At 41.4% G+C, this 12,672-nt stretch overlaps 1 protein-coding gene across 1 annotated transcript in view; it reads right to left on the bottom strand.

Moving 5' to 3' along the window:
* wwc1 (WW and C2 domain containing 1) overlaps positions 1–12,672 on the bottom strand; it is a 44,599-nt gene that overhangs the window by 17,431 nt on the left and 14,496 nt on the right. The window contains exons 6-10 of the mRNA XM_018679662.2: positions 7,911–8,040; positions 3,192–3,338; positions 2,112–2,182; positions 1,780–2,025; positions 202–291 (exon numbers count right to left, since the gene is read on the bottom strand). Of these exons, the coding sequence (XP_018535178.1) occupies positions 202–291; positions 1,780–2,025; positions 2,112–2,182; positions 3,192–3,338; positions 7,911–8,040 (684 nt within the window). The remainder of the gene's footprint in view (positions 1–201; positions 292–1,779; positions 2,026–2,111; positions 2,183–3,191; positions 3,339–7,910; positions 8,041–12,672) is intronic.

Genomic DNA, 12,672 nt, shown 5'->3' with positions numbered 1-12,672 from the left:
AGAAACTTGGATGAAACGTTTTTCTTTGTAAACTGTCTCCAAACTGTTAAGAACCTCTCTGCTCATGTTGTCACCTGACTGTCGTCTTTTTAGTGATGTTTCCATGTTCCCAGATCTCAACGATTACTGAGTGAAATGAAGGACAATGCTACGAGAATAACACCCACACTGTAATTAGCAGCAGAGGTGAGATGAACGAACCTTTTGAGTTGAGTGTGTAGTGATGTGGCGAGTCGAACCATCTCCTCCAGCTCTCTGACCAGCTTGTTTCTCCTGCAGTGAAGTCGCAGCCTGAAATGAACAAAAAATAACTTTATTTGGAAACAAATTCACCTTTAATTGGACGTGAATCTCCTGAACATTATCCTCCATCTCTGGAGGTGTGAGGACTTGATTGTTGACAAATACGACACGGCGATGGCGATGGTGATGGCGATGGCGATACGTTGGGGTATTGTGAGCAGCTGCTTTGTGTTCAGGTGGCGGCGGTGTCACCTGTTTGTCGGAGCTTTGTTTGGAGGAAAGCTGTTCATTAACAGCTGTTAATATGATCTATGGTTTGAGTGGAAACAGGCTAAAAGAGGGGGTCAGGTTACAGACAGCTGCTGCTGCTGTGTGGGTGTTTGTGTTGTTGTCGGTAAAGTTGCAGGAAATATGGTCACTATGTCCCGTCCTGCTCCTGAGTTATGGTGCTGAATAACGACCAGAACGTCATGATGAAGATGACCTTTGACCTTCTGGACTCTTCATCATTTTATCCCATTTTACATTTGAGTTAAATTTGATCATAAACAGCGTTTGAATTTGTTTGCTTTGTTTCCTCCTCTCCTAAATCTGTCTCCTTCTCCTCTCCTCTCCTTTCTCCTTTCCTAAACAGCAGCGTGCACCAAACCAGAACCTCCCTCCTCCTCCTCCTCCTCCTCCTCCTCCTCCTCCCTCCTCCCCCTCTCTAACAGGCCTCTTGTTGTTCAGTGTTCAGGTCAGACTCTACCTGAGCTCAGTCTCTCTTTGTGTCTTGTCTCCTGTTGCTGTAACCTGAGAGGCTGAGGCAGAGCTCGACCACAAAAGAAACCTCCTGTCGTCCACCTACACACTGTTAACACACATACACACACACACACACACACACACACACACACACACACACACACACACACACACACACTCTTATTCACCGTCTGAAAATGTCACATTCACTCGCTCCGAATCAGGAAACGATGAGTCCAACAAAGTTGTTCGTGGAGTTTTTAAAGGAGTCTTAAATACTCAATACAAAAGTCCCCTTGAAAAACTGTCGATTTTACTGAGTTTAAACCGACACATTAACCACACAGTTCCTCTGTTCCAAGATGTCGTCACCAAATATTTTACCTGAAGCTGATGTGTTTAATTCATTTAAAAGATAAATAAATAGGGATATAAAGGGGTCTAAACAGAGGAGAGGAGGAGAGGAGAGGGGGAGGTCAGAGTGAAACAGAAGATGAAGGTCAGACACATCATCATCAGCTGATGAGTCAGCGATGACATCAGACACCTGTCATCACCTGAGCTAATGTTTAAAAACCGCCTGAAGACGTGAGGAGATCCAGCTGTTACTCTCCTCTCCTCTCTCTCTATTTACCACTGCCAGACTCCATTGACAAAAACACTCATTTTACCTCACAGAACACTGCTCGGTAAAATACCTGTTTTTGTCAATGGAGTCTGGTACTGATGCAGAGCGACGTTTCTGATTAAACTCTTTCTCATGTTTAGTGGATGTACATCCCTCCTCCTCACCTCTCGGTCAGGGCCTTGCTCTGGTTGTCTCTGGCGGCCTGCAGGTCTCTCTCCAGTCGTTTCTTCTCGGACTCCAGCTTCTCGGCGTCGTTGGGCTCCAGCCGCTGCCGGGGGCTGACGTACTGCAGCTCCTTCAGCAGTTCCTCCTTCTCGTTGATGAGGATGAGGCGGTCTCGCTCGGGGTCCAGCAGCCCCGGCCACGCCTCGCTGTCCAGTTTGGCGATCTGCACCTCGATGTTGGCGATCCTGCGGGACAGGAGAGAAGACGGTGAAGGTGGAGAACGGAAACAACAAAAACAAAACACAGACTGTCCAGAAAGAGCGACATCTACCTCCTCTTGGCCTCCTCGTACTTCAAACTCAGGCGAACCTTCTCCGCCAGTTTGTTGGTGCTGGTCATGAACTGATAACAAACAGAAAACAACATGAACAGAACGCCAAGATGGACGTCAACACATCAACTCACTTGAGGAAACAAAAGAAAGATCGATTTTTCTAAGCTTTTATATGACGATATAAAAAGGAACAATGGGTTACCAAGTATTCTAGTTGGGAATGATATGTAGATTAACTGATGGGTTAGGAAATTAACTGATAACAATTTATTTCTCTGTTTTTTAGGACCGTTGAATAAATATCTTTGTGTTGGGGACTGTTGATCGAACGTACAGGTAATCACAACTTATTTTGTTTTCTTCCATTTTACAGATGAAACAATCAATCAATGAAGCTGCCCTATTGTGTTCTATTAACTAAAGAGAAATAAAACCAATATACTCTAACAAACAAGGCTACGCTTTGTTGCCAAACTGCTAAATAAAAAAACATTTTACCAACAAGACAAGCAGCCCATATTAACCTCCTGGGTTTTCTGCACCTTATCCTTCATTTTGCTAAAGTTAGACCCAATGTAGTGTCAAACAAAACCACAACACACCACATCAACAGTGTAAAAACAAGATGGTGGCGATCTCCGTCAGCATATTCTACAGCCGAGATCGAGAGAAAAGCATCATCAGAGTTTCTGATGGAAATTTGTTTTTTTATGCCCAATAATATTTATTGTTTGATATGGCAACCATTCAGATTTGATTTTTCAGCTTTCTGGATGTTTATACCGATGAACCGATAAAGTAAAATAAACCAGTTTTTTCAGAAACAACTTCCTGTTCAAAGACGTGGTTTAGTTTTTATACTAATCGGGTCCTACTGATCGCAAAAAGCTTGGAGAAATTAAGACTGAGAAGCATTTAGTGCCAACGTTTAGCTCTCAACAGTTCAGATATTCCAGCTTTGTATTCAGAAAACGTCAGAGGTTTGAAGGAAACGATCAGACGTTCTGCTGTCTCCATGTTAAGTGTTGACTACTACTCTTTCTCTGTGTGTGTGGTCTTCAATGTCTCTGTGTTCACCTCAGCGGGAATGTCGGTCTGGGATCCGGCGTCGGAGTAGAGCCGAGGGATGGACAGCTCGGAGTTGGCGAGCGAGGCGCTGCTGCCCCACAGCTCCTGCTGAGAGCCCGAGTCCAGCTGGAAGCCGTCCTTCAGCACTGCCAGTTTCTGTGGGTGGAAACAGAAACAAACAGAGGCACAATATAAACGATTTACAGCAGGAAACAGCACGGAGAATATAAAAGAGGGAGGGAAGGAAGTGATGAAGGGCAGAGGAAAGGACTTATCAGATAAAATAAAACACTCCAAAATCTGTACTCGTCCTTCTTCAGGACATGATGAAAAATCATCTGGTCCTCACCAGGTTCTAAAATTATTTAAATCTAACCTCAGATTCCGCTGTGTCATAATTTATTTAACAAAAATGAAGACAAAATGGAGAAGCCACATAATAACTTGAAGTAATGGTTTTCTGTACAACATTATCTCCTCCTCACATCGTTGAACCATTCCCAGACTGATGGGCAGCAACCAATGCTTCTCTAAGCTTTTATAGAGGCGGTCACACTGGCTGATGATCAATTAATCAAGAGTATTTTATCAGCACACGACTGTACACTCTGAAGATACTGTAACCTCTGCAGTCCATTTTGAAAAATCATCCAAAATCTGCTGGGAAATCAGAGAGAAAAAGACGCTCCATGTGTCTTTGTTTCCTAATCTTTTATCGTCCACCAATCAGAAGGTCGTGGTTCGATCCGGCTCCTCCAGTCTGCATGCCGAAGTATCCTGGCAAGATACTGAACCAAATGCTCGATGTGTGTTTCACATCGGTGTGTGATGTGTTTAGAAAGCACATTAAATATAGAATATTGCTGTATGAATGTGTGTGATGGGTGAATGTGATCTGTAGTGTAAAGCGCTTTGAGTGGTCGAAAAGACTAGAAAAGCGCTATATAAGTACAGTCCATTACATCCACTGAGAGCTGCTCGGGCAAACGGACGACACTGTAAAAATCTAAACCTCCTCAGTGTTTTGCTTCATGAGTTACAGTGATGCAGCAGCAGCAGCAGCGATGGTGGTGAAGGCTGCCGCAGTGACACTTTCATCTTTACAGCCGTGATGAATATCTTATATGACTCTGCGGTTCGTTTTGAAGGCCGCTGAGGAATGTGTCTTATCTTGGTTTTTCAGATGGAGCAGAGAAATAACACATCACCTCTGTGATAAGCAGTGGCGTTACAGTATTTTGATGACTGACTCTTTTCTTTCTGAGCGCTGATTCAGCAACGTAAAGTGGCATCTCCAAGTGGCAGCCAGAGATAAGTGTTTACATTTATATTTTCAAGATTTCATTAGCCCAAAAGATACATAGCGTCTTCGCAATAAGTTCAGCTGATGCAGTTTTCCCTCCGTGGAGCAGCCTCCTCCTACAGTAGGTTTTTCCACTTCACACTCTCTAATTCAGTGTTATATGTGCATGTATAAATGTGCCTGATGTTCCCAAACCGTTCGCTGCTGCTCGTTAAGTTTACTGCTCTGAGCGAAACGTAACGACGTGAAGGTGACTCAGATCTGCAAATGGACATTTTAACAAGCTCCTCTCCTCCTCCTCCTCCTCCTCCTCCTCCTCCTCCTCCTCCTCTCTGGATTAAGATGCTGTTTCAATATTTTTTTTAAATTTCTGGTCTATTACAGCAACAAAATGTGACTTTGCTCAACTGAAACAGGTCTATATTACCCATGATCCCCGGCATCTGGAGCAGGAAGCAACAAATACACCAAACTCCATTCAGAAATCTTGTGATTCTGAAGCTGATATTTTCAGGTAAAATAGTTGAATAATGTTGCTTTAAATTTCAGAAACATTACATCATATATTTTCCTTAAAGCCAAGTTGTCATCATTAGGAATGGATCATCTTTTTCAAGGTCTTTGCAAACGATCTGGCTCAGGAGATCAGCAGTATAACATTTAGTAAATTGTGAAACTGCCAACAAGGTTTTAAATGACCCTTTTCTATCAGATTATTATCAGATGACATGATAAAGCTGCAAACTGTACTGTAGCTGTCAGTAAGAACACCACACCTCTTTCCTCACTGTCCACCTCTCTGATTTAAGGCAATCAAACATTAACAAGCACAGTGCACCACACGTAGATACACAGATATCACATACACACTTGCAGACGCACAAACATTAAGAGACAATCTCACACACACTGAGCTGTCAGCTGCAGATGGTAAGAGGGAGGGAGGGAGGCAGCGACGAGTGCACAGAGCAGATTATGTTTTATTGAACACACTTTCCTTCCTCTACTTCCAAACCGATTTGAGCCGAACGGAGCTGCAGCCAGATTTCACAGATAAAACCTGCTGTTTTAAATCTATATGGGGGTGTAATGTTGGAGCACTGTCAACACTGATGCTTTGTATTTTACAACTGGAGTCTAAAACGCTGCGGGTATTCAGTTTTGCTGCTTTATCGGTTTAATATGCCGTGCAGATGCAGATGTGCTGCGTTTATTTGCACCAGGAACGTCAAACATCTGCACTGTTAGTCGATAAAAATGATTCATACAACTGTAAAATATAAACAATAAAACAATAAATACTTGTTGCCAAAAAACCATCATGCAACTTTAATACACTGCAGCCGTGGTGGAAACGTGGATGAGTTAACACTCATGATAAAGGATGGTGGGAGTGTGGAAGGGGGAGGATGGGGGAGATATGAAACCAGGTGGAGACGCCTTCTGCATGTAAAACACCAAAACAAGAGGACAGAGCTTCATTCATCCATGCAAATAAAGATGAAAATTGGAACTAAAGAGATGGAGGAAAGAAAGAGAGGAAGTTCAGGTCACAGGGAGACTTGACTTCACCGAGACTTTCCGGACTTTTTCAAGGAGGAAAAAAGATCTGACAGTTAGAAAAAAGAAAGATGTACTTTTGTTTTTCTCGAGATCTCACAAAAGTATATCTTGCAATATCTCATGAAACTTTAGCAAAATTTCGAGAAACCTTTGCAAGATCTCGAGAAAATTTTGCAAGATCTTGTGAAACTTTTGTACAATCTCAAGAAATCTCAAGAAACTTTTGAGAGATCTCAAGAAACCTTTGCAAGATCTTGCGAAAGTTTTTCACAGAGGGGATCTCTCTTTTTATCAGTTTTCATCATGTCTTTAGGAACAAAATGTTCTATAATCTAACTAATTAGTTAATTCTGTAATAATTAATATCTTCGGACTAACGGTCACAGACCTGTGACATATAAGAGATTTGATAATTGGCCCATTTGATAGTGGAAGTAATAAACAGCACCAGTGTTTTGAGACATGAGCCCTGACGGACATTTTCCTGCTCAGAGGCACTGAGAGTTTTATACCACAGGAGCTACAGAGGAAATGAAACCCTGCAGTTGAAAAATGTTCGCTGCCATCAGCTAAATTGTTTTCACTTTCCAGAGTTTCATCTCAAACTGATGCTCGCAGCCTCTCGTCAGCTCGAGCTCGACAGGCTGTCATCACTAAAACACCACCTGCCTCCCTGCAGCCTCAGCTCCTCCAAGTCTATAAATCTCTTTTACTACATCTGGATTTTTACTTTCTTTTAATCTCACAGCAGAATAATGTAAAGTGCTTTAACGCGAGACTCTCCTGAGAGTCGTCCGGTGCCAGCCTGCCTTCTCTTCCTCGCTTCATCTCCTGTTCATTTTCTATTCTCTCTGCTTCTTCATCAAAAATCAACTCTTTTCATAACTTTACCAGAGGAGCTCGACGCTGTTTGCTCTGTTCACCCTGAGGTACATTTCATTCTGTAAACATTAAAGACCATTTAAATACATCTTAGAAGTCGAAGGAACAAATCAAAGTAGCAAGCAGGGCCGTCCCTACATAACCTACTACCTCTTCGCCAAGGTGAAGAAGGAGCCCAGTGGCCGCCATTTTGACTGTGGTGATGATTGATGACAGGGCTGTGACTTGCAACGTTCACCGACCCGAAACAGAAAAACCACAGAAGTTATAATCCTCAAAATTTATTGTATTAACCTTAAACAAGCAAAAAATGAATCAAAATGTGTTTATACAGCAGCTAGCTAGCTGCTAAATCAGATGTGCTAAATGTAAGCTAGCTAACACCACTTCATTGACAGTTAAAGAAGCTAACTATCATGGTGCTAGCTCCGTTGTGATGCGGTTTCTTCTGCCAGTTTTGACTGAAGGTGATGTTTCTATTCATTTATCCAGCATTAATATGTTTGTATATGATACAGTTTGTATAAATTACCCTAAACTTCCAGTAAATTCCCATAATTCGGACCATCTGCCCTGCTCAAGAGCTCTTAGGCAAAGCTCTCACTGCCTAAAATCTCACATAAATCTGTTCTGTAGCCGATAACTCTCCCTACCGTCCAACAACTGAAAACACAGACTACATCTTGTTGCTCTGAAACATCAGGACGAGGCCCTGCTGTGATTCCTGACATGATCCACGTGGCTCTTGGTCTCAGGTGTCGGCATGTGGATTATCTGTCTCCTCTTTCCTTCTTCTTTTGTCCGTCGAGGAGATGATACTGGAGCTGATCAAACTCAACATCCTGCCTCCAGCGGCCTTTAAACAAAGCTTTTTACACGCAGAACAAATCTGGACTTGCGTTCGCTCCTCTTTTCTCTCGTGTTCGAGATTTCAGGCTCGTTTATTTTGTGTCTTACCTACGTGATAAATCCAATCTCACCTGCATGAGCTCCTGTTTCTCCTTCTCCCCGGAGCTGATGGCGTCTCGGATGGAGCGGACCTCACTGAGGATGGCCTGCGCCTCCTGCAGCTTGTAGCCATACGGGCTGTTGGACACCTTCTGGTCGATCCTGGAGGTCAGGAGGAGGACAGATGATAGAGATATTATTAGAGCAGATATTAAAGATCTAATGACTTTAAATTAGCTGTGTTCATGCGTTCAAAGTCACAACACTTTTAGCAATGCTGCTAAACCATGCCATATGTCTATATGGCACGTATTAGATTTTTAGTTACATTCTTGTTCACTTATTTGAGGAAAAACTGGGGTTTTAAAGGAAAACATGTTGACACTCAGAAAAGGAACAGAAAATGATTTGATGATTTTCAGGTGACGCGTCCTGATAAATACGATAAATAAAAACGAGAGAGAGAATTAATCGGGAAAAATCTGATTATCGATTTCAGCTCCAGGATGTTGTTATCAGCATCTTTTTATTTTCTGGCATTTTTTCAACCAAACGAACGTCATCGATTAATAAAAAAAGGAAATAAAGGTTAGTTGCAGCCTTATTTCTGTAACACATACTGCTTATAGGTACACCATGGGTTTGAGTCAGGGTTTCAAAACCACTAATATTTTCCATCCAACACGTTAATTTTTTGGTTTTGTTCTGTTTTTTTTAACAGAAAAAACAATCTATTATTTATGTTCTGATATTGGTGAGCTGCAGGTTTAGGCTCATTTAAGGGACTTTTTTTTATTTTCATTTTATTATTTTAACGTAACATACACATTTATTAATGTTCCAAATATTCCAATTCTCACCAGGAATAACTCATTTTAGAGTTGTAATGGCGAAACTGCAGTATTTTTGTTTAAGCTTTTCACACCGTCGCAGGTGATTTCACAGGTAAAACATGTTTTTAAGGTGAGTATAATCAGCCTGAGAACAAGCTCAAATGTTTGTTTAACTTGTAGTGTCCAGGTTAAGACACATGGGAGCCTGTTTTTGGCCATGGGCAGACAGGGACGACCCGGCTTCAGGGGGAAGACGCTGCGGTAAACAACCGTCAGAGGCAGCAGCAGCAGCTACTACGTAAACCCTGTCATCAGCAAGTCATGCATGCATCCGAATAACAGGTCCGACCACATTCTTCAGAGAGGGAAGGGGGGGAGGTTCTGACAGAAAGAGAGAGACAGACGGAGGGAAAACAAGGTACAGAGAGAGAGAATGAGGAAGTGAGGGAGGGAGGGAGGGAGGCACTTGTCTGTAACAGGCAGAGAGAACAAGTAATCCTCTCTAAGTCCTCCTCAAACACGGACTTACGCTGAGTGAAAACAGTGTTATGAACTTTTAATAATTAAAATCACAACGATTGCTTTACGACAACACACAGAGAAAGAGGCGTTTAACAGATACTCAAGGGTTTAATTCACTATTCTCATGTCAATTCACGCAACGCTGGAATTAAACTAAAATATTAAATCCAGCTGAGGATGTACGGAGACCTTTAACCTCAAAATTCGTATGTTTATCTCCTATGTAAGTGTCATAACGTACAGAGCATACGACCAAAGGTATGTGGACACTAAAGCCCCACTGATACTGGATACTTTTGACGCTGATAACAAAGAAAAAAAGAACTTTATTAAAGCAGAGGCAGAGATATCCTGACCTCTAGTCTCTAGAGTGGGTCAAGCTCCAAAAACAGTGGACACTACATTTCCCATGATGCATCTTGATGTTTTCTGGTAAATCCCCTGACTTTCAAACTGGAAAGCCTTTGGAGTAAATTGCACGTTGTTATTTTCAACCCTGTCAGCTGGGACATCTCTAATTTTTCATATTATTCTTGTTTTTATTAAAAATATCTGACAATATCCTTTTTAATATGTAATTGCAAACATATTATGTCCTTTATCTTAATAACAAAATATTAAATTTAGATTAAATTAGTAGATCAGCCCATTAACACTTTTATTTTTTAAATTTTTTTGATATATTTAATAAAACAAACTTCAGGATGTGTTAAAGTGATAAATAATCTGTCAACAGATCATGTTTATGACACGTGAAACAATAAAAAAAACTTGTCATTCAAAAGAATTATCGCTTGGGTGAATTTACTTTTTGCGGTTGTAAATGTTTCCCAGATAAAACTCAGCAAGAGTTTGACGTATCCACGCGATATTTTGTGGTTCCTGGTAGGTGTTGCGTTCACTACCTGCAGACACAGTTGGACATTTCAGAGAAATCCGACTTTTGGTGCGTTCCAGTTGTACCCAGAAGTCGTAATTTTCTGTCTGTATTTCACATTACGACGTGGAATGTGATTAATATGTTTGTTCGTTTTATAAACGTTTGATATGATTGATAACATTTTTGTTTTGTGTCTTAAAGACGTTTAGTTGTGTTTCTGACGAGCTTCGTAACTTTGGCTTGTTTCTTTCTTCGGTCTGACTCTGCGAGCTTTATGAGCATGTCAGATCTTTGTTGTTGAAATGATCTGATGAACTAAACCCGCTGCTGGAGTGTGTGTTTTTGTTAACTTGACTTTATGAGTATGTTTTGTGTCTCATTATCTTTAGACAGCATTTTGTTAAATTAAAAAACTAAAGTCACCACTCCGCCAGTCGGTAACGTTGCAGGACATATCCTCACAATGTCCCCTTTTGTTCCGGAGTTATGGCGTCAAATAACGGCTGGAAAAGTGTTTTTGTTTTTGGCAGAACACCTTTGACCTTTTAGATGTAAAATATCATGCCTTCACCATTTTTGTCATAATTAGCGTATGAATTTGAGAGTTGAGCGACCTTGACTTTTGACCTTTGACCACCAAATTCTAACGGGCTCATCACTGGGTCCATGTGAATGTTTGGGCCAAATCTGAAGACATTCCCTCAAGGAGTTACTGAAATATTGCGTTCAGAAGAATCGGACGGACGAACAACCAAGGACCCAGGCTGGACCAGGTCCAACTTATTCTCTCTTTCTGCTCATACTTCATGTTTCTATCTCTTTCTATTTCCCTTTACTGGAGCATTAACAGACCCAAGAAGAGGTGTCCACATTCTTTTCTGCTCAGGAAACATCATAAAACACTCTCCTCTCCTCTGTACCAGTATTTGGTGAAATCTTATCAGGAGCTGAGAGAGTGTGTGCGGCTACATTCCAGCCCTAAGCCTATTCGTATTTCTGCAAACAGCGATTGGTGGCTGACGACTGTAACAGGAGAGGAAAGTCACAGAGGAATGCCGTCCAACCGCTCTGCCTCAGCTACTCTTTAATCCTCCTGACACTCTCGCTCGCTGTGCTGGCGTGAGGCAAGACAAACAGACCGGACATTCCTGTTTGCATCGAACCCAAACAGCACTGAAAGAGCTCTGCGTTGAAAAAAAAAAAAGACCCAACATTTGAGATGGAGAACAAATAGAGGAATGAGTGCCCCCTTTTCTGATCTGATGCCTCCATCATTGCTGCGCCCTCTCGGGAGCTCGGAGGTGTAGAAGTAGGTCGTGTTAGACGGGTTGTTTCCTCTCAAACCCTGCATTCCTGAGCTGTTGTTCCAACCGTGTGCGCGTTTTTACAGAGGTGTTGGTGTTTAATGATCGAGTGGAATGTGTGATAATGCCAAGGCAATAACTGGAGGAGATAAGCAGCAGTTTACGGCCAGTTCGAGTCTCCAAACAACCTGCAACGTTTTCACATTAACATGTATGCTTTCTAAACCAACACGCTGTCAAATGGGGCAAATTCCAACAGAGGGCAACGGCGGAGAAAGTCTTAACTCTACTGTACAACACTTCACCTGTGATGCCTGAGGGATCGTGTAGTAGTTAAGGAATAAGACAAATGGAAAGATAAGAGTAGAGTAATTTGTGCTTGTAGGTTCATTGGTTTTTCTTTAGAAACATTAATACTGGTGATTTTTTTTTTTTTTTTGGATTAGAATTTATCTTATCGTTCACTTCCCTGCTAATGTAGTGTGTGAAAACATGACATTTTCACACCAAAAAAGTAAACGTCACATGATTTGAATCATTTTAAAGGAAAACACAGGTATTGTTTAACCCAGGCCTTATTTTCCCGTGATAATGTGATTGAGTCATTTAAGTAATTTTACGGCACATAACACAGGAGTTGCTGTAATACTGCTAGGTCAGTTAGAGTAAGATCCTTTTTGTTTAACCAGAAACATTGCTATATATCAGCACCAGACTCCATTTACAAAAACAATAATTTACAAGCAGACAGAGAGCTGCTGCTCATCTGTTATTGTTTGCATTACTGTGTGTACTTTTACTAAGGTAAAGCATCTGAATACTTCTTCCACTATGGAAAGTCACACCACAACCCAAACAAACTAACAGGTGGAGGCAGTGATATTCCAGTGGCTCCTGTTTTTCTGCTCGGTAAAAGTACTGTTTTTGTCAATGGAGTCTGGTATTGATAAAACGTGTTTCTGGTTAAACAAAAAGGATCTTATTCTTTAATAAAAGCTCTGTCTCTGTAGGAATCCTAATCCATAATGTTGTCAGACACCTAACAACCTGAGCCTGTCAATGGCAAAAATGAGCACTGTAGTGGACGTACTTTGACATGGACATTTGCCCACAGATAAAGATTCAGTCATCTTGGACTGTCAGATTAATCAAAAATGAGTTGTACACCCTACTCTTTACTGACATTAATTACTAACTGTGTTTACATTTCCACACTGGACGTTTTTCACTATTATAGACCAACTGAAAATGAAAA

The sequence above is a fragment of the Lates calcarifer genome, linkage group LG20, assembly GCF_001640805.2.
Source record: "Lates calcarifer isolate ASB-BC8 linkage group LG20, TLL_Latcal_v3, whole genome shotgun sequence".
Classification (NCBI taxonomy): Eukaryota; Metazoa; Chordata; class Actinopteri; family Centropomidae; genus Lates; species Lates calcarifer.
The sequence above is the reverse complement of the archived record's forward strand: the minus strand, read 5'-3'. Positions and strand labels throughout refer to the sequence as shown.